Source organism: Natrix helvetica (genome assembly GCF_964273705.1).
Source record: "Natrix helvetica genome assembly, contig: HAP1_SCAFFOLD_280, whole genome shotgun sequence".
Lineage (NCBI taxonomy): Eukaryota > Metazoa > Chordata > Lepidosauria > Squamata > Natricidae > Natrix > Natrix helvetica.
The window spans coordinates 14,880-37,702 of NW_028113498.1; the positions used below are offsets into that span (position 1 = coordinate 14,880).

Consider the following 22,823-nt stretch of genomic DNA (forward strand, 5'->3'; position numbering starts at 1 on the left):
TATTCTTCTCTTTCTTTTATTTCTATTGTCATTTTATCCATTTCTGCGCATTCGAGTATTTTCCTGATTGTAGTTTCATCTGAGGGTGTATTGATTTTTTTCCAGTTTTGTGTGAAAGCAATCCTGGCTGTAGTGAGTACGTGTATGATTATGTATTGAGATTGTTTGCCCATTTTTTGTCTAGTAGTCCTAATAAGAATGCTTCTGGTTTGAGTTCTATTTTTCGCTCAGTAATTTCTTCCAACCATTTCCGAATTTTGCACCAGTACTTCCTTGTGATGGGGCACGTCCACCACATGTTATAGAATGTTCCAGGCTTGTGGCTGCATCTCCAACATTTGGGGGATAAATTTGGGTACATTTCGGCCAATCGCACTAGAGGCAAATGCCATCTATAAAACATTTTGTAGAGATTTTCTTTGTAAGCTACTGGGTCATAAATTTATAATTTCTTTTCCATAGTTTATCCCATTTTCTAACTCTATATTATGGCCAAAATTTCTTCCTCAGCTAATCATTGTCTCCTTTACCGTCTCTTCCTCCATTTTATATTTTAAAAGAAAATTATATAATCTAGTGATCATTTTGTCAGCATTCCAAATATCATCAGAATTAAATCAGAGTCCAAGGCAGAGCTATCCTTAAGATTCCAATTTAATAAGTCAGACATGTTGGCAACGAACTGTGGAATCCCAAATCTGAAAACTTCCTGGGATTCCACCCAGTTGAAAGTTCATGATCTTATCCCCACACCCATAAATCCATCACATGGTCCAATCTTCTTTGGCCACGCTGGCATCTCCACCCAGCTGGTTCCGGTCAGGTGCAGAAATGCAGAGACAAAAGATGACCTTGGACTTCTAGAAAAGAATGACAACAACACATTCCACAATTCTACTCCTTTCTATTCCCCCCTCCCAACTACTACATTAATGAAACAGCACAGTGAAATAATAGAAAATGTGGCAGGCCAAAGATCCTAAAAGGACCATAACTACAGGCCTGACAGGCGGCCTCTCCTCAGAAGAAAAACGTTTCCTGAAAAGAGAATAACATAAAAGTTAATATGGGCCAATTTTCCCTAGACTTTTGGGTAGACTGAGTCGAACTGTAACCGGGTTAACTATCTTCACTATTAGGAATGGACCTAGAAATTTTGGACCAAATTCCTTGGTAGGCATTCTTAATTCTGCATGATATTTGGAACGCTGACACATTTTTCCTCCCGTTCCTAGTAATATTTTATCTAATTCTATTTGTTTCTTGTATATTCTATATTGTTTCCAATCTTTTTTAAATCTTGCTTTAATTTGTATGTAGATAGGGCCGCCATTCCATATTTATTCCTTGTGTTTTCAGATCTTGTACTGATTTTAGTTCTCCTTTTTCGTATAAGAGCTCTGCATATCTTACCATTTTACTGAGATTTATAGTATTTGGATATGTCATTGCTTCCATGGTTGATAACCAGATTGGGATTTTCAGGTAGTGGGTTTTTTAAAAAAATTTCCCAGACCCTAAGCAGGGCATCCTTATTATATGTCTCTGAAAGTAGGAATAAGATTTATTCTTTCCCTCCCAGAGGAAGCCGTGCCAGCCTAGTTGGAGAGTGTGTCCTTCCAGCATAAGGATTATTTTATTTTTTAGTTGGATCCAGTCCTTTAGCCATGTTAGGGCTGCCACCTGATATTAAAGTTCCCAATAAAGTAATTTCGGTAGTATATTCCTTTTGATTGTTGGGATTCTGCCAATTAGTGATATCTGTAGTTTAGTCCAATTATCCAAATCTTTTTGTATCTGTCGTAGCAATTTGTTGTAATTATCGTCTTTTATTGTAATATATTTTGCCGATAGCCATATTCCCAAATATTTAATTTTCTTGGCCCTTGAAATTCCCAGTTTCTCCTCCAGTTCTTCATTTTGTCTTTTGGTTAAATTCTTAGTTAATATTTTAGTTTTCTCTTTATGTATTTTAAGCCTGGCCACTTTACCGAATTGGTTTATATCTTGTAATAGTTTTAGTCCAGTTTCTACGGGTTCCTCTATGATAAATGCTAAATCGTCTGCAAAGGCCTGCACTTTGTATTCCTGTGTTCTAATTTTCAGTCCCTTTATGTCCTTGCTTTGCCTAATTTGTAGCATCAATGTCTATATTGAGAGGATAAATAACAGGGGGGATAGAGGGCATCCCTGTCTTACCCCTTTGGTTATGCTGAAAACTTCTGTTGCTTCCCCGTTTAGTAAGGTGACCAACCGTCCTCCTTTAGGGAGGAGAGTCCTTCTTTTGTAAGTTCTGTCCTCCCTCGAAAAGTGTCCTCCTACATGTCCTCCTTTTCGATATTTGAAGACTAATCTGTTGCGCGTTATGTGACGTATTTGTATTTGACATGACAATTCGTCAAGACTCGGTATAGTGCGTATAAGACGCGATTATGAGAAGCATGCGCTCTGCACGGGAGACCTTGAGAGAGAGCGCCGCGTGCAAGTGGCTTTGTTTACTTCTTACCCAAACACAACACGGCACATACGCACACAGTAGACTCACGGCACGTCGGCAATTGAATGACTCACGGTAATTATTTCTTTCTCAGTGAATATTCAATTATACAGAGGTAAGTACAATTCACGTTTTATTAAACAGTTTTTAATGGTGTTTTTTTTTACTTCATCGCAAGTATATTGAACAGATATTGAATCTTGTGTTGAATTTTTATCTAAAGAAATGCTAGACATTAAAATAAATGACAATTGTCTCTTTGAAGAAATTAGAAGACTGAATGTATATTTAAATTCTGAAAAATTAATACAATGGGAAAATCAACACGTTGAAATTGATAAAAGATGGGTGGATATTTTCAGCCATTTTAAAAATGAACATATTCCATGTGAATATTTATTTATACTTGTTCAATTTATGTTGTGCTGCCCTGGAACTAATGCAGCAGTTGAAAGAGTTTTTTCAATTGCCAATGATTTTTTGACAAGTGAGAAATCGAGATTGAATGTTGATACTCTAGCTGCAGCACTTGCCGTAAAATTCAATATGAAGGATATTTCTTGTTCAGATATTTCCAATATATTGTTAGAAGATGATACATTGACAAAAATATTAATTCAATGGAAAAGTACTCATTTAAATAATAATTAACACGCATGTAAGCATAATTACAATATAAAATGTTACAAATGTTTTTTATTATGCATATATCATATTTTAGTGTATTATTGTTGCAATGAATAAAATATTTCTTTTATTTACGATATTTTTTTTTCAAATTTATCTGTCCTCCTTTTCATGGTAAAAAAGTTGGTCACCTTAGCATTTTGGACAATAGAACGTGTTTTGTCCTCCTTTTCATTGTAAAAAAGTTGGTCACCTTACGTTTAGTATTATTTTTGCCCTCTGACTCGAATATATTGCTCTGTCATCCCAATAAATTTCTCTCCGAAGTTCATTACTGCTAATTGATTTATAAGAAAATCCCAATTCAGGCTATCGAATGCTTTTTGTGCATCAATAAATATCAATTCTGCTTGTTTTCCTGGATGTATCTCGTAGTATTCTAGTATGTCCATTATTGTTTGTATATTGTTTTTTATGTGTCTGTTGCGTAAAAATCCTTTTTGGTCTGGGTGTATGATTCTGTTTAATATATTTTTAATCCTTTCTGCCATTATTGTCATAAATATTTTATAATCAGCATTTAGCAGCGAGATTGGCCTATAATTTTGGATCTTTTGTTTTTCAGTGTTGTCTTTGGGAATTAGTGTTATTAGTGCCTCCATCCAGGATTTTGGAGTCTTAGCTCATTCTAGTACTTCATTATACATTTCTAATAATACAGTATGTTCTCTAATGATTTTTGCAATTCTTTATAAATTCTGCTGGAATTCCCTCTGGGCCTGGGGTTTTGTTATTTTTTTGTTTTTGGATTGCCCTTTTTAATTCTAGCCTTGTTATTCTCTCATTTAATGTTTCTTTTGTTGTTTCTGGTAGGGTGGAAGATTCCTCCTCTGAAGGTATCTTTTAATATCCTCCTCTTCTACTTCCTCTCGGCAATACAGTGCTTGAAAGTATCGTACTGCTATACCTTTTTTCCTTCCTTTTGGTGGTGTATCACCCCTTCTTCATCCTCCAGTTGCTGTATTAATTTCTTTTCTTTCTCTCTTTTTAGTTTATAGGCTAGCCATCTCCCCGGTTTATTGGCATTTTTGAAATAATTTTGCCTGCTTGATCTAATTTTCTGGGCCACTTCTTCTTGTGTAATTAAGTTTAATCTATGTTTAATTATTTCTTTTTCTTCTTTGGCTTCTTGGTTTTGAGGTTCTTTTTGGATTTTATATTCTAATTTCCCCAGTTTCTCCTGGAGCTCTGTATATCATTTCTTTTTATCTTTGTTTCTTCTTATTGTATATGCTAGTGTAATGTCTCGCACATAGGCTTTGGTTGTATCCCATAGGTTTTGAATGGTTGTCTGTTCATTCCAGTTTTCCTTTAGGAAAAATGCTAATTCTTTTTCCACATACTGTACATAGTTCTTTTCTTTTACAACCCTCTGATTCATGGTCAATCTCTTTTTCCTTTTTGCCTCTCCTTTTCATTTGATTGTTAATGGGTTATGGTCCACCACATGTTCGGTGTTATTTCTACCTCTTCTACATCCTTCTCCATTTCTGGATCCATCCACACCATGTCAATCCTGCACCATGAATTATGGGGGTTTGAAAAGAATGTGTATTGACTCTTCTGTGGATTGTTTTCTCTCCAGACATCTTTTAGATTTAATTCTTGGGCCATTTCAAAGAATGCGTTTGGTAGAGTTCTCCTTTCATAATTGTTTTAATTATCCATTTTATAGTCTTTCTTTGGGTCTACCACTGCATTGAAGTCCCCTAATAGACGTATGTTGTCCAGTTCCAGTTCTGCAATCTGCTTATGTAGTTTACTGTAGTATTCTTTCTGGTTCATGTTTGGTGCATATATGACTGCAATTAGTACTCCTTTTTGTTTTATTGATACTTCAATTAATAATGTTCTTCCCTCTTCATCTGCGTATACCTGTTTAGGTTTTAGCCAGTTCTTTATATATACTGCAACTCCTCTTTTTTTTGTATCGGCCAGGGCAAGATGTAATTTCCTTAACTTTGGAGATTCCAAAATACTACCATTTCCTTTTTTAATATGAACTTCCTGTAAACATGTGATGTCCATGTTTTGTTTTTGGAGCTTAGAAATTGTCTTCCTTTTATAGGTGAATTTAGTCCATTTATATTGACCGATATTAATTTCACTTCTTCCTCCATCCTGTTACTTGTCGCCTTTGTTCCTCTACTTGGTTTTGTTTCCCTTTGGCTTCTTGTCCTCACTCCTTCTCTTTCCTGGACTTCTGTATTGGTCTTCTTTCTCGCATCTTGATATAATCCTTTTTCCTCCGTCAGCTGCTCCTCTTGGCTTTGGGTTTCCAACTCCTCTCTGCTGTCTGATTCTCCCTCTATCTAGTATTCATAGAATTCCAGGGCTTTCTCTACGGTGTTAATCCTTATTTTCTTACCTTGCCAGATTATTAACATGCCTTCTGGTATAAACCAGCGGAACATTATTTTATATTTTGTGTAGAGAGGAATTGGTAGTTCTTTCTTTGCTCTCTGATTCTCTTTGGTATCTGTTTAAGGGTTATGACTTCTTTTCCTTTATGGACCAGCTGTTTGTCCCTTCTTCTTTTATAAATTTTGTCTCTGAATGCTTTTTTTTGCAAATCTTATATTTCATGGGGCAACCTATATCTTCGTGCATAATTAGTATGCACTCTATAGATTTTATCAATATTGTTCCTCAGTTCACTTTTGTCCATTTGCAGTTGGTCAGCTAGAAGATTGCTCATGAGTTTTGATAGATCCTCATCTTTTGTCTCTACTATGTTCTGAAATCTTAAATAGAAAGAGGATTGTTCTAATTCTAAATGAACTATTGCCTCCCCCAGTTCTCTATTGGCTGCTGTCAGTCTTCTATTTCTTCCAATTTCTTTTCAGCTTGTTCTGTCCTTGCTTCTTCCATTTTTATCTTCTCCTCATTTTTAGCTATTGTATTCTGTATCTTCCCCATTCTATCATCCAACTTCTTTATATCATCTTTCACTTCCCCTAGATCGCCTTTCATGTCCTCATGATTTTTAATTATTGATTCTTGTGTTTTAATCATAAATTCCTGAATCATGTTTAATGAGGCTTGTAGGCTTTGTAGGGTTGGTGCAGATCCTGGTTTTTCATTGCTCGACATGTTGTTAATTTCCGTCTTGCTGGAGAGGCTATCATTGGCAGTGTTTTCTTTAGAGTTTTGGTAGCTGTGGATGTGTTTGCCATCTTTAGCTTTTGGAAAAAAAATATTCCACAATATCTGGCAGGAATAGCCAACACTCCAGAGGATAGGCTTAAGATACAGAAGGATCTAGACAAACTTGAACATTGGGCACTATCTAATAAAATGAAATTCAATGGTGAAAAGAGTAAGGTTCTACATTTGGGCAAAAAACCCGAAATGCACAGGTACAGTATAAGTGGTACCTTGCCCAATAGTAGTAACTGTGAGAGGGATCTTGGAGTCCTAGTGGGCAACCATTTAAATATGAGCCAGCCGTGTGCAGCAGCTGCCAAAAAAGCCAACACAGTTCTAGGCTACATAAACAGAGGGATAGAATTAAGATCACGTGAAGTGTTAATATCACTTTATAATGCCTTGGTAAGGCCACACTTGGAATACTGCATTCAGTTTTGGTCACCACGATATAGAAAAGATGTGGAGACTCTAGAAAGAGTGCAGAGAAGAGCAACAAAGATGATTAGGGGTCTGTAGACTAAAACATATGAAGAACGGTTGCAGGACCTGGGATCTCTAGTTTAATAGAAAGACGGACTAGGGGAGACATGATAGCAGTGTTCCAATACCTCAGAGGTTGCCACAAAGAAGAGGGAGTCAAACTATTCTCCAAGGCACCCAAGTGTAGAACAAGAAGCAATGGGTGGAAACTAATCAAGGAGAGAAGCAACTTAGAACTGAGGAGAAATTTCCTGACAGTTAGAACAATTAATCAGTGGAACAGCTTGCCTCCAGAAATTGTGAATGCCCCAACATTGGAAGCTGTCCTCGCCAAGGCTCAACTTCACTGTTATCAGCCTCCAGACATGGAAAATCAGACAGGGAGAACAGAGACTCGTTTCCCTGTAGCTGCTCCAATGTGACGTCACCTCCGGAAGATCCTTCTCCTTAGTTCTAGGTTGTCTCCTTGAGTCGTTTCCATCCATTGCTCATACGCTTAACTTGACTCCCTCTTCTTTGTGGCAACCCCTGAGATATTGGAACTCTGCTATCATGTCACCCCCATGTCTTTCTTTTCCTTAAACTAAGCATTCCCAATTCCACCAACATATCCAATTGCTCCATTTTCCCCATTTCTTTTCATCTCAACCACTTCATGTTCTCTTTGACTATGTGCTTTGCAATCACCTTTTGCTCTATAGACAGTGTCTTTCTCTCGTCCTTATGGTTTATGCCAAGCATTTTCTAATCTGAGTTTATTCTCATCCACAGCCTCTTCCACTTCAGTGTAACTCCATGCGCTTCTGCGGCATTCTGTAATTCTTCTCTTGTCTTCTCTTTGTGCAGCTTCCTCATCTTTTTCCCTTACCCCTGTTTAGTATTTCTTCTGAAATAATATTTTTTGTTTCATACGGGATTTGAACCTTCCAACAATATTAGCACAAACACCATTTGGATATAAAGGGACATCTTCAAGTAGAAGAAATCTCCATTTCTGGCTGAAGGTTGTATGGGCCAATATTGTTTGAAGATAGGTTATGTAGCCCTAAACTGGGAGAGAAAATAGAGTTACTCCTTAACTTACAACCATTTGTTTGGCAATCATTCAAAAATATGACAGCAATGAAAAGAGTGATTTATGACCAGTCTTTGCACTTATGACTGCCGTTGCCTCAGCCCAGCTCCATCACATTTCTCCGCTGCATTTCTTGCTGTCATTTGCAGGGAAACAAAAGTTTGTGTGACTAAAAAAAAGGCAGAGGACTATGAAAACCACGTGGAAAATTTGCTTAGATCCTATAAAGCACTCGGTGCAAAAATGTCACTGAAAATTCACTTCTTACGCTCGCATTTAGGCTATTTCCCTTTGAAATGTGGGGCAGTGAGTGAGGAGCATGGGGAGACATTCCACCAGGATATCACAGGCATGGAGAAAAGATACCGAGGGAAACGGAGTCCATCCACGCTTCATCCCTGGGGAGATTTTGCTGGAAGCTCCCCAGGGATGATCCTACTGCAGTTCACCAGAGAAAAGCCCAAAAGCCCAGTTTAGATACCAAATAAAGATGGAATCTTGTCGTTTAATCTGATGTTAGAGCAACTCAATTTCATTAAGGGCCACATCAGGGCTGTGTTTGACCTCAGGGGGTCAGGTGGGTGTGGCCAGGGTGGGTGTGTTCGACCTTGGGGGAGTCAGGTAGGTGTGGCCAGGGTGGGCGTGGCCAACTCAACATCACTCATATCACAGGCGCCTCTGAGAGTGAGCGCTACTCGCCCGAGCTCCAGTTTTGCTTGCAGAGGCACTGCGGGCCAGTCCTTCGCTGTTTCCAAGGCAGCCCCGCAGGCCAGATCTAAGTACCTAGCAGGCCCTTGGGCCTTGACACTTGCAGTGTTCCAGAGGTCATGTGACTGCCTTTTGTGACCTTCTGACCAGAAAAGGCAATGGGGAAGCCAGATCCACTTAGCAACAGTGTTATGAACTTAAGAATTGACAAGCAGTGATCTACTTACTAATTGTGACAAGAAAGGTTGTAAAACAGGGTAAAACTCATTTAACAAATGTCTCACTAAGCAACAGAGATATTGGGCTAAATTATGGTCCTAAGTTGAGGACTACTTGAGGCAGTGACGTGCAGTGAGGTTTACGCCTGGTGAGGCTGGTGACGTCATCAGGAAGGCGGGGAATGGGACTATGTGTGCTGGAGGCTGAGGCTGCCTCAGTCTCCAGCACATGTGATCCCATACCCCGCCTTCCTGAGCACGCTCCGCCGGCTCGCGCTCCCCAACAGCAGCTGCTTTTTAGTGCTTTTCTGTGTGTCTGGCGTTTAGGACATCTGGCTATCTACCTAAATGCCAGAAGCACAGAAAAGCACTGAAAAGCACTTCGCCTCCAAGCCACTTCGTCTTGATGACGTCGCCGACGTCGCTGCTGGGCGCGGCCAGCCGGAGGTAACCAGAGTGGCGCCGAGGGGTCCGGGAAAACGAAACAGCGAGCGATGGAGGATCAGGCAGCCTGATCCTCGGTCGCTCGTCCGCCGGACTGCCTTGGCGCCACTCTGGCTAACTCCGTCCGTCCGCGCATAGCAACTGCGGTGACGTCATCAAGCCCCTGCCACTTGTGGACGTCGATTGCAGTCGCGAGGAGCGCGCAGAGTACAGCGAAGGCAGGAAGGTTATTGGCGCTTCCGAGAACCCTCCTGCCTCCGCCAGTTGCCCAGCTGGCACCACCCCGCACGCGCTCCTCCTCCTCCCTCCTCTTCCTCTTATATATATGAAACTCCCTCGTGGATATTATTATTTTATATATTATTATTTCATGATGAGAGGTGAGGCTCTGCCTCCCCTGCCTCCAATGACCGCACGTCCCTGACTTGAGGTAAAAGTAATGACCACGGGAAGAACAAATCGGGGTTCAGACTATCTTTAAATTGTCTACTTAAAAAGCAGGCGAGAGCTAAGGAGTTTGGACAGGTGTTCAGAAGGGAAGTTCTGCTGAATCCCTTTCCTACAGGGGCTCCACCTCCTTGGCTTGACTCTGCTGTCCATGAACCAGAGAGTGGATTTCCAACCCCTGTAGAAGGCATGAAAAAGTTGTGTTGCTGAAAGACAAGGAACGTGAGGTTATTTGAAGAGGGATCACAGACTGCTATTTCTTGGTTGTTGTGTCATGCAGGCAGATGGAGATGGCTGTTTCTCCAAGACGGTGGACATGGCACCGTTCCATCTGAGGTGGCGCGGCTTTTCGATGGGCATCGCCGTAGAAGGCAAAGTCACAGAGAAAGGGACAGGTAACTTTCATGAAACAAAAGAGCACCAACGGGCTGACAGAATGGCCCAGAACCAGACCTAAAGCTCCCGTTTCCTACAAGGAAGGTTTGGGAGATAGCAAAAGCAATGGCATTTAGACTTACCATATATATACCATTTTACAGTGCTTGGTGGCGTAGTGGTTAGAATGCGGTACTGCAGGTTATTTCTGCTGAATGCCGGCAGCCTACAATTTGCCAATTTGAATCTCACCAGGCTCAAGGTTGACTCAGTCATCCATCCTTCCGAGGTTGGTAAAATGAGGACCCGTATTGTTGGGGGCAAGAGGCTGACTCTGTAAAACCACTTAGAGAGAGTTGTAAAACACTGTGAAGTGGTATATAAGTCTTAAGGGCTATGGCTGTTGCAGCCTTCTCTAAGCGGCTTACAGAGTCAGCCTATTGTCCCCAACAATCTGGGTCCTCATTTTACCCACCTTGGAAGGATAGATGGCTGAGTCAACCTTGATAGAAAAAAACACCCCATGTCTAAGTCTAAGAGAGTATCTGAGTTATAAATGAGAAAACTATTCTCTGTTTCAACACCTATTTCACAGAAAGGGAAGTGATGAGATTTTGCAGGGGGGGGGGAAATAAGCTGGTTCCAAGCAGTCTGAGACATACTAATCAAATTTGATATCCCATAAAGAGAGTAGTGGCTCAGTGGTTAAGAGTCTGGGCTTATCAGCTGGAAAACTCACAGCTCAGGTTTGAGTCCCGAGCATTGCAGAATTGGGAGAGCTCCCATCCTCGCCCCAGCTCCTGCCAAGCTAGCAGTTTGAAAGCATGCCAATGTAGGTAGAAAAACAGATCTCCCTTCAGCAGGAAAGGTTACCACATTCCACACTTTTGTGCTGGCCAAATGATGACGGACGGGTCTCTCAGACAACAGATTCCCTAGGCTGCTCATCTCCCCTTTGAGCCAGTCACAACTGGATGGGGGGAAACCTTTAAAGGGCTACCAATTGCCAAATTCAATCCAACAGAGGGAATTAGTATGTCAGAGAAATCCATAAGGTGCTTTTTCAAGAGGCAACTGGACTTTCTTGTTTTTCTTTGAGGACGTTTCACTTCTCATCCAAGAAGCTTCTTCAGTTCTTTGAAGGAGTTTCTTGGATTGAGAAGCGAAATGTCTTCAAAGAAAAACCAGAAAGTCCAGTTGCCTCTTGAAAAAAAAATCACCTTTGGGACAGCCTGGATGACTGAGAATCTCCATAGACATTTTCAGAGAAATCTGCACATGGGGGGGTGGGACCCTGGAGATCAACTATTCAAATCTCTTGTCCGAAGCAGAAATCCATAAATGCAGGGCGAATGTCCATCAAAAGAGTCAGGCTTCCTGGAAGGGAAGAGCCTTTTGCAGATGACATTTCTCTTCAACAGGAGTGGAGGTGAATGCCACAGAATACATTGAGATCACGTCCACGTTGAGCAAAATGACCTTTGAAAACCCAGACCGCTACTATAGACCCGGCATTCCTTATGTCGTGACGGTAAGATGGGAGCTGCGGTTTTTCTGCATAGCTGGATTTAAGCCATATCAGCCCAGTGAAGAAGGCCATTTCTTTAACCCAACAGCTGCTGCCCAGCTGCTCTGAGCTAGAATGATCAAAAGCAGTGTAAAAGCATTAAGGAATAAGAATAACAGACTTGGAAGGGACCTTGGAGGTCTTGTAGTTCAGGGATCCCCGTTCCCTGGTCCATGACTCAGTACTGGGCTACGGCATGTCAGAAACAGGGCCGCACAAACAAGTGTAGCCCCATCTGTGGGATGCAGGCAGCATGTGAAACCATGCCCTCTCTGGTCCATGGAGAACCCTCTTTCCTTGGAATGGATCTCTAGTGCCCAAAAGGCCTCAAGCAGGAGATGTTATACCACTTCAATCAAAGGAGGGAGGGAGGGAGGGATAAAAGACCTCAGCTCCAGAGAGTATGTCAAGCACTATGGGGCAGTATAGAAGGGCTATTGCTATCATCCCCTGCAGATGGTCTGCTTTGAAACTCCCAAAGCCCTTTTTCCCTAACGAAGAGTCTGTTTATCAAACCAACCTGTAACACCATCTCTCCTTGCTTGGGTTTAGAAATCAACCCCTTTCTTTCTCAGCCGCAGACCCAAAACCTACTCTTAGGCTTAAGTCTCTCCTGCTAGTCTCCCCTTTTACACAGAGTTGTAGTGATGGCGAAAAAAATTAGGATGTCTTGACGAGAAAGCTTGGCGTCCCAGAAGGAAAGGCAGAATAGAAATTGCATTTGTAAATACTGAAATATTTGGCCGCAACCAGTTGGGTCAATGTGGTGGTTTTTCGTGCGCAGGTGAAGCTGGTGGACATCAACAACGTGCCGATCAACAATGGAACGGTGGAGATTTTTATACTGACAAATCACCAGCGGCTCAATCAAGTGACAGACGCTCAAGGGAGAGCTGAATTCTCCATAGAAACCAATAATTTCCCAGGCGGCGATTTTTTTTTAATGGTTAGTCTTCTCGCTTTGCGTCGGCTGTATTTTATGACATTTCCACTTGATGGTTTGTTTCTGTTGCTCCCCTCAGGGAGCAGGTTTCAAAGTATGTCTAGCAGGACAAGCAGATTCTGTAACAGCTTTATTCCCTACGCCATCCATCTGGTAAACTGTGGGTATATATGCATACTTTATTTATTTATTATTCGTTTATATTATTGTTATTGTTATTGTTATTGTTATTATACTTTATTCATTAAACATGAAACTCAGCCAACTGAACATTCAAAAATGCATCACAAATACCAGTGACTGGTGCTAATGGTTGATACAGGTTGCTGCCAGTGTCCTAGGTATCAACCAAGTATCTTCTTAAAATATAAGATGTTCCGAGTAGCACAGTTTTTTTGCAGTTCCACTGGTGTTATTGCAAGAAGCTGCCATTTGTTGATGTATCTTGTAAAATTCTTGGACATGGTACCCCGATGACAATGGGTATCACTGTTACATGTTTCATCCATCATCATCATTATTGTAGTAATTTATTTACTTATATTTTTGTAATGTTTATACAGTGTATTTTGGAGATGATGACCCTTTGAGAGCTATATGCAACGAAATTTCATTTTAATATATGCCGATTAGTATAGATTTAAAGTGACAATAAAGTTATTCTAGTTAGTTATTAAAAGTGCTTAGGGCTCCTCCCTTTTTTCACACTTGCCAGGTGTCAGGAATATTCCATTCCACTGGGATAGGGCGAGTGATCCTCTCTGGCCAGACTGGCCCATTGACTGTAGGGAGGAGAATTACAATTTGATGGTCCAGTACTCAGTCAGGGACGTCTGCAGAGGGATGAAAAAAGCCACGAGGGAAGCCACTACTGTGCAAAGCCATACCTATTTCTACATAGGATGAAATTTACATGTGAGAAAATCAGCCTGCTGGCTGCATCAAGTCAACCAGCCCATTCTTTTGGGGTTGTGTGTGTGTGTGAGACAGGGTAAAACAAATGGAGTGTGTCTTCCACAGCACAATCACAATCCCCTCTTGACTTTTGGTTGCCTTTCTCTCTCTCTCTTTTTCTGTATCTCTCTCATATATGATATCACATCTCATCTCTATCTGTCTGTCTGTCTGTCTGTCTGTCTGTCTATTTCTCTGTCATCTATCCAGAGGTGGGATTCAAAAATTGTTACTACAGGTTCTGTGGGCGTGGCTTGGTGGGCGTGGTGTGGCTTGGTGGGCATGGTTTGGTAGGCATGGCAGGGGAAGTTTACTGCAAAATCCCCATTCCCTCCCGATCTTCTGGGACTCAGGAGGCAGAGAATAGAAGGGGGCGGGGCCAGCCAGAGGTGGTATTTACCGATTCTCCGAACTACTCAAACGTTTCACTACTGGTTCTCCAGAACTGGTCAGAACCTGCTAAATGCCACCTGTGTATCTGTCCGTCTGTCCATCCATCCATCGATCCATCCATCGATCCATCGATCCATCCATCCATCCATCCATCTATCCATCCATCTCTATGTACTGTATTTCTCTCTCTCTATCTACCCATCTATTATCTATCTATATCTTCTCTCTCTCTCTCTCTCCCTCCCTCCCTCCCTCCCTCTCTCTCTCTCTCTTCCATCCATCCATCCATCCATCCATTATCTATCTATTTCTATATCTACTGAATATCTACTGTATAAATATATCTATCGTCTATCTCTATCAGTGGTGGGTTGCAAGCGGTATGCCCCGGTACATGCGTACCAGAGCCTGCCAGGAGCACTTGGTACCGTTCCTGTATGGTGCTCTGGAGGGCCTACCCACCCGCCCTCGCTCCTTACCTGTGCTGTAAGCTTTTGGCACTTCCGTGCACATGGATGGTGCTTACAGCGCCTACGTGATGCTGTGCCGAGCACCTGGAGCATTGCGGAGGCTTGCAGAAGTGACACAGGTGGGTATGATGGAAGCGCGTGCTGCGTGCTTGTGCGCATGTGCCACGCTTGTCCATGTGGGTGACTCCGGGCCCGTTCCAACTGTACCGTTGGAAAGGGAACCGGAATCCGGAATCCACCACTGATCTCTATCATCCACCTCTCTCGCCCTTGCCAGCGAAATGTTCTCAGCCAGCCTCCCACCTAATTTCTCTAAATCTGTGCTTTTCCTCTCAGGCTTCGTATCAAGAGAAACCTTGGTGCAATAGCGAGCACTGGATTACACCCAGTAACGGTAGAGCAAGTCACACGGTGTACGTACTTTATTCTCCAAGCAAAAGTTACCTGAATATCAAGCCCGCCTCAGAGACGTTCCGCTGCCGCCATCATGAGCTGATTCGGGTGCATTACAGCCTTAACCTAGGTGATGAGAAGGTGGATGAAATTGTCTTCTATTACATGGTGAGTCTTCAGGCCAAGGCTCCATTCACAAGACATGTTTGCTTCGCTTTGTTAAACAGCTATCTATCAATCAATCAATCAGAATAGAGAATGAAGGGACTTTGGAGGTCTTCTAGTCCAGGGGTGTCCAAACTCTTTGCAAGGAGGGCCATATTTGGTGAGGTGAAAATGTTTGGGGCCGATCATTCAGCCTGACATTCTTTGAACCCTTAAGATTAAATGCGAATTAACTACCGTATTTTTCGGAGTATAAGACGCACCAAGATTTTGAAGAGGCAAATTCAAAAAAAAAAGTTTTTGCACTCTCCCAAAAATGGCCCATTTTTTTAAAAGGGCATGAATAGCCTTTAAGAGGCTTCTAGAGTGCTCCTGGGGGCAGGGGGGGGGGGCAAAGTTGAGCAAAAAACAGCCCGTTTTTTGCTCATTTATACCCTCCACAGCCCCCAGGTATACTCTGAAAACCTCCTAAAGGCTATGCACAGCCATTTTGGTGAAGGGGGCAGGGTTTTGGGAGGCAAAAAATGCTGTATTCAGTATATAAGATGCACCCAGATTTTTAGTCTCTTTTTTGAGGGGAAAAAGATGTATCTTTATACTCCGAAAAATATGGTATTTTATGAAAGACTAAACAAATAACTCTGATGGGGTAAAGAGTCTGCGGGCCACTTGAAATTTGAAAAAGAGCCGCATTTGGACATGCCTGTTCTAGTCCAACCCCCTGCTCAAACAGCAGACCCTATACCATTTCAGACAGGTGGCTGTCCAGTCTCTTCTTAAAACCTCCAGGGATGAAGCACCCAGAACTTCCGAAGGCAAAGCTGTTCCCCTGGTTAATTATCCTCCCTGTTAGGAAGTTTCTCCTTCGTTCCACGTTGCTTCTCTCCTTAATTAATTTCAGTCCATTGTTTCTTGTCCTGCCTTCTGATGTTTTGGAAAATAAATTGACCCCCTCTTCTTTGTGGCAGCCTCTCAAATACTGGAAGACTGCTATCATGTCCCCCTTAGTCTTTCTTTTCTCTAGACTAGCCAAACCCAAATCCTGCAACTGTTCTTCATACATTCCGTTCTCCAGGCCTTTAATCACCTTAGTTGCGCTTCTTTGCACTTTTCCAAAGTCTCAACATCTTTTTTGTAATGTGGTGACCAGAACTGGATGCCGTATTCCAGGTGTGACATGACTCCAATGTGCACTGAACCACAACATAAATATTTATTTATTTTTTATTTATTTTGGGATGAGGTCAACAATAGATAGTCTAAGGTTAAAGTTATGGGGGTTTGGAGAAGAAACCGCAGAGTCAGGTAGTGCATTCCAGGCATTGACCACTCTGTTGCTGAAGTCGTATTTTCTGCAATCAAAAAATCAGAATTGGAGCGGTTTGCCTTAACTTTGTATCTATTATGTGCTCGTGTATTGTTGCGGTTGAAGCTGAAGTAGTCATTGACAGGTAGGACATTGTAGCAGATAATTTTGTGCACTACGCTCAGGTCAGGCCAAAGGCGGCGTAGTTCTAAGTTGTCTAAGCCCAAAATTTCAAGCCTGGTGGTATAAGGTATTCTGTTGTGAGCAGAGGAGTGGAGGACTCTTTTCGGGAAATATCTCTGTTGTCGCTCGATTGTATTAAGGTCTGATATACAGCGTGGGTTCTAGACAGATGAGCTGTATTCGAGAATAGGTCTAGCAAAGGTTTTAGAGGCCCTAGTTTGCAGTACAATGTTACCGGGGAAGATGCTGTGCAAGATTAGGTTACCAACTCTTAATGCCTTTTTGGCAATGCTGTTACAGTGAACTCTGGTACTTAGATCATTAGAAATGAGTACGGCAAGGTCTCAGACCTCAGGAGGTCACTGTGCCTCAGATAGGCGGGTGTGAGTCCCTCTTTGTGAAGTGGGGCCTTGGAGCTCAGGTGGGCCTTTTTGTTACGTATCTGTCTCCCTGCTACGTTTCATCGGCCCTGCCGGAGCTGCTAAATGTGTTAGCTGGATTGGTGGTTGATTTCCCCAGGCTTATGGTCCTGGGGGATTTCAATCTGCCTTCCATTGGCGAGACATCCGAGTCAGCTCGGGAGTTCATGGCTTCCATGACAGCTATGGACCTAACTCAGTTAATTCAAGACCCCACTCATAATGGGGGACACACACTCGACCTGATTTTTGTCTCTGGGCAGTGGATGAATGATCTAGATTTAGGGGATATTTCTATTCAACCCTTGTCATGGTCTGATCATTTCCTCATCAGGCTTGACTTCCATACTGCTACCCTTCGCCGCAGGGAGGCGGAACCAACTAGATGGTTCCGCCCCAGGCACCTGATGGACCCTGAAAGGTTCCTGATGGAGCTTGGGACTTTTCCTGAATCCCTTGCTCACAACTTGACCGAAGCCCTAGTGGAAGCCTGGGATAGGGTGGCCGCTGGGGCCTTGGATCGCATTGTGCCTTTGCGGCCTCTGACCCGGTGTCCATTCCGGGTGGCTCCCTGGTTTACCGAGGAGCTCCAGGAGATGAAACGCCGGAAAAGACACCTAGAGAGTGGCTGGAAGGCCAGCCGGTCCGAATCTGATCGAACACTAGTAAGAATTCATATTAAATCCTACTTAGTGGCGATGGAAGCGGCAAAATGGCAACATTTTTCCGCTCTTATCGCGTCCGCAGATAACCGCCCAGCCACCCTGTTCAGGGTGACCCGTTCCTTACTTAACCAAGGAACTGGGGAAGACCCCTTGCAGGGTAGGGCTGAAGAATTTGTTCAGTATCTGCAGGATAAAATTGCTCAGATCCGGACAGGCTTGGACTCTGACTGGGTAGATTTGGGCGAGCCAATGGGGATGAATCTTGAGGAGACAATCTGGGATGAGTTTGACCCTGTGATCCCCGAAGGCATTGACAGGATTATGGGGAGACTCAGTGCTGCCACTTGTGTGCTGGACCCGTGTCCTTCGTGGTTAGTTTCGGCTTCCCGGGAGGTGACATGAGGCTGGCTCCAGGCGATTACCAATGCTTCATTGAGAGAGGAGTTCTTTCCCACCGCCTTGAAGGAGGCGGTGGCGAGGCCCCTCCTTAAGAAGCCTTCCCTGGACCCAGCTTCTTTAGCCAACTACCGTCCGGTCTCCAATCTTCACTTTGTAGCGAAGGCTGTCGAGAGTGTGGTAGCACGTCAGCTTCCCCAGTACCTGGATGAAGCTGTCTACCTGGATCCATTTCAGTCGGGTTTCAGGCCCGGGTACAGCATGGAGACAGCATTGGTCGCGTTGCTCGATGATCTCTGGCGGGCCTGGGACAGGGGCTGCTCCTCTGTCCTGATCCTATTAGACCTCTCATCGGCTTTCGATACCATCGACCATGGTATCCTACTGCGACGACTCGGGGGGTTGGGAATGGGGGGGGCACCGTTTTACGGTGGTTCTCCTACCTATCGGATCTGTCGCATTTTGTATTGACTGGAGGGCAGATATCGACCCCCAGGCGCGTCACTTGTGGGGTGCCCCAGGGGTCGGTTCTCTCACCCCTACTGTTCAACATATATATATGAAACCGCTGGGCGAGATCATCCGTGGTTTTGGGGTACGGTATCATCAATATGCTGATGATACCCAACTTTTCATCTCTACCCCAAACCACCCAAACGATGCCCTCGACGTGATGTCCCGATGCCTGGAGGCTGTGCAGATCTGGATGGGGAGGAACAGGCTCAAGCTCAATCCCTCCCTCCAAGACTGAGTGGCTGTGGTTTCCGTCATCCCGATTTGTGCATCTTGTTCCATCTTTGATGATAGGGGGAGAAATTTTAGCCCCCTCAGAGAAGGCTTGCAATCTGGGAGTCCTCCTGGATACGCGGCTTAGTTTAGAAGAACATCTGACGGCCGTGACCAGGGGGGCCTTTTACCAGGTTCGCCTGGTACATCAGTTGTGCCCCTTCCTGGATCGGGATGCTCTGTGCACAGTCACTCATGCCCTCGTCCTTTCTCGCCTGGATTACTGCAACGCTCTCTACATGGGGCTGCCCTTGAAGAGCACCCGGAGGCTTCAGCTGGTCCAGAATGCGGCCGCGCGGGTTATCATGGGGGTACATAGGTGCTCCCATGTTACACCCCTTTTAGACAGCCTGCACTGGTTACCGGTAGTCTTCCGGGTGCGATTCAAGGTATTAATTATGACCTTTAAAGCGCTCCATGGCTTAGGCCCAGGGTACCTGCGAGACCACCTACTGCCACCAATAGCCTCCCACCGTCCAGTACGATCCCACAGAGTTGGCCTCCTCAGGATGCCGTCGGCCAGACAGTGTCGGCTGGTGACCCCCAGGGGGAGAGCCTTCTCTGTGGGAGCGCCTTCCCTCTGGAATGAGCTGCCCCCGGAGCTTTGCATAATCCCTGACCTCCAGTCCTTCTGACGCGCCCTAAAAAGTTGGCTTTTCCAGCAAGCCGGCCTGGCCTGTTAATTTTATTTATTTTTTAAAATGTGAGTATTATATAAATTGGGTTTGTTTTTTGGACTGTTTCTAATTTCCTTTTAACTTTTGTACTATGTGTTTTTTAATGCTGTACGCTGCCCTGAGTCCTTGGGAGAAGGGCGGCATATAAATCCAATAAATCCAAATCCAAATCCAATCCAATCCAATCCAATCCTTGCAGAGTGAGGGTCATCCACGAGGTCCTGTCTGCCCAGCTTGTATTGGGTGTTCTGATTTTTTTTGCCAATGTGTAAGACACAGCATTTGTTGATTGAGATTTGGAGTTGCCAATTTGACCATTCTGACACGTTGCCTTTGTTTACCCATGAACCTTGAGTGAGTCAAACTTAACTTATCCTTAGTTCTATGCTTGTTAGGGTGAATGTATGTGGGCAAGCAAATCTCCTGATTGGGCTTTTTTCCCCTTTTTTTGGTGTAAGTCCATCTTGGCTCCTAGTGGCTGCTTGGACAATTCCCTACAGTTTTCTTGGTAACATTTTCAGAAGAAGTTTGCCCCAATCTTCCTAGAATAGGGACCGATCCACACTCTCCTAGTTGGCTTCATGCCAGACTAGAACTCACGGTCTCCAGGTTTCCGGCCTGGTATTTTTAACCACTATACCAAAAGTCAACAGTGAGATCCAAAGCTACACTTCTGTGTTTTCTTCCAACTTCTGGTTATCCTAATTAAGCTATGTCCAAGTAGCATTTTCTCTTATTCTTCTGCCACTGTCCAAGATTTCCTTCAAAGTGCTGTATTTCTGCTCAAGAAGCATAACATCTATTAGGTTTTCCATGATTTTGGAAGGCGATTGCAATGAGCTGAAACAGAGGCCACAGAGACGGGGGGATGGGATCCCCACTGGGAAGAGGAGATTCACACCTAGTTAGTTTTCGGAAAACCCAAGAATGGCGTGCGTACATTTCTCCTGAGGAATGGCCCAGTGATCCAAAAGCTGTATGCACAGAAAATATTAATCAGGATTTGTGTGTGTGTGTGTGTGTGTGTGTGTGTGTAATGGTATTCTATTTTCTTCACTACCGGTTCAGTAGCAGGAGCGCACACATTCTCCAACTTTTCTGGCTTTGTCGACTGGTGGGAGGCTGGCCACGCCTCCAAACCGATTCTACCTGCTGGTTCAGGCGGATAGGCAGGAAACAATGCTTTTAAAAGCAGGGAAAAAAGCTTCCTACAATTGCGCAGCTCACAGCTGAGCCATCCTATCTTTGGAAGCTTTTTTTTTTACTACTGGTTTGCAGAACCAACGACAATCGTCCCTACCAGTTTGGCCGAACTGGGCTGAACCGGGAGGATTTCACCCCTGGTCCTCCTTAAAGGTGGAGGAATCCCAAACACAGTTTGAGGCAGATATTTACACATTTCTTTGCTTCTGCTTGGCTAAGAGGAAGCTTGCATGCAACAGATAAAATATAGAAATATAAAAATTATAAAAATAACCAAGCACGCCTTCCGTGGTTTTGGTCACAAGCCTAATCCACAGTCTAGTCATTTCCTTTGGGATTTTCCATGGCCACTAAGGCCTGCATAGGCCTGGATTTTAGCCTTGCCACCTCAACATACATTCCCTTCAGGCAATCATCAAATCCACCAGATTCCTGATCAAGACCATGGGTGAATTATTATTCTATTCCTTTAATCTTACACACTTCTCAAAAGGTTAAACTAGACAATTGGAGCTCTGAAATTCTAGGGGTCCATATATCTAGCACGACAGCCAGTGGTTAGAGTTGAAAATCAATCAATCAATATAACAATAACAATAACAATAACAATAACAATAACAATAACAATAACAATAACAATAACAATAACAATAATAATAATAATAATAATAAATTAGATTTCTAGACCGCCCCCTCTCCCCGGAGGGACTTGATATCAATCAATCAATCAATCAATCAATCAATTTCTCCAAGCCCTTGCATATCTAACAGGAGTTTCTTCTTTCCACACAGATCAAGTCTAGGGAGAACATCGTAGGAACAGGGAGACACAGGCAGCCAGTGGAACAGGGAAAAGGTAAATGTTCTCCCTCCAAATGACACTCCCCCCCTCCTGCTTGACAAAAAGCTTCCCATAAGTTCACGAGGTGTCTCCATCTATGGGGCTCCAGTCAGTGGTGGGATTCAACCCACTTAACAACCGGTTCGCTCAAACCGGTCCGAATCGGCTGAATCCCACCCGTGGCTCCAGTTCTCTCTTGCTAAATGCTGGGTGCCCCCTGTATGTCTGAAAAACCTCTCTTCCTTTTCCCACTCACAGCTGGGTTCACTATACCCGATTTCACACTGGCAGGGCAAGGGAGCCCTGCCATTGGGTAGAGGAAAGGGATGGTCTCAAGCAGTAGGAACAGGCCGTTTCTCCCAAATCTCTGCAGCCGTTTCCTTCACCCTGAGTTTTTGCTGGCCGTCACAGTGATGCTTCTTTGCAACTATGCTAGAAGGCTGCCCAGATGCCTATGCTCCATTTCCTCTGGGACAGGCTCTTCTCAGAGATCCACAGAGAGGATTAGGGGCTCAATCTCTTGTAGTCAGCAGGCTGGTATGCCGGATGTGACTTTGTTTTCAGGGATAACCAAAACATGCAAGGTGGGAGAATGAAAGATAGAGAATGGGATGCAGTTCCCCAAAACAAGAAGGACCACCAACTTCATCATTTCCACTACAAACCTAACATTTATTGTGGAGGAGAAGGCAAGCCCTCACAACTGAGAAGAAGACAGCAGCTGAAGTCCTTCAGCTCCTGGTTCTTCAATGATCCATTTTTGACTCACATTTCCCAGCCTGTAGTGGTCATCCTGGTGAAGTCTGATGTATTCCAACTGGAACTTATTCCATCTACCTACTTACCTACCTACCTATCTATCTCTTATCTGTCTGTCTGTCTGTCTGTGTATCTATCTCTCTCTCTCTATTCATCCATCCATCTCTGTCTATATCTGTCATATACTGTCTGTCTGTCTGTCTGTCTGTCTATCTATCTCTATTCATCCATCCATCTCTGTCTATATCTGTCATCATATATGTCTGTCTGTCTCTGCCTGCCCGCCCGCCCGCCCGCCCGCCCATCCATCCATCCATCCATCCATCCATCCATCCATCCATCCATCCATCCATCCATCTATCTATCTATCTATCTATCTATCTATCATCTCTATTCATCCACCCATCTCTGTCTATATCTGTCATCATATATGTCTGTCTCGCTGCCTGTCTTTCTGTGTGTCTGTCTTTGCCTGCCTGCCTGCCTGCCTGCCTACCTACCTACCTACCTATCATCTATCTATCCCTCTATCTCTATTCAACCATCCATCTCTGTCTATATCTGCCATCATATATGTCTGTCTGTCCCTATCTGTCTGTCTATCTGTCCACCTACCTACTTA

General features: G+C 43.6%; 1 protein-coding gene across 1 annotated transcript in view; it reads left to right on the plus strand.

The window, feature by feature from the left end:
• The window catches only part of LOC309382374 (pregnancy zone protein-like), a gene marked incomplete at both ends in the record, with an annotated part of 43,726 nt that overhangs the window by 14,736 nt on the left and 6,167 nt on the right, over window positions 1-22,823 (plus strand). The window contains 5 exons of the mRNA XM_081971885.1: window positions 9,987-10,101; window positions 11,503-11,612; window positions 12,433-12,594; window positions 14,745-14,969; window positions 21,394-21,457. Coding sequence (XP_081828011.1) covers window positions 9,987-10,101; window positions 11,503-11,612; window positions 12,433-12,594; window positions 14,745-14,969; window positions 21,394-21,457 — 676 coding nt within the window. The remainder of the gene's footprint in view (window positions 1-9,986; window positions 10,102-11,502; window positions 11,613-12,432; window positions 12,595-14,744; window positions 14,970-21,393; window positions 21,458-22,823) is intronic.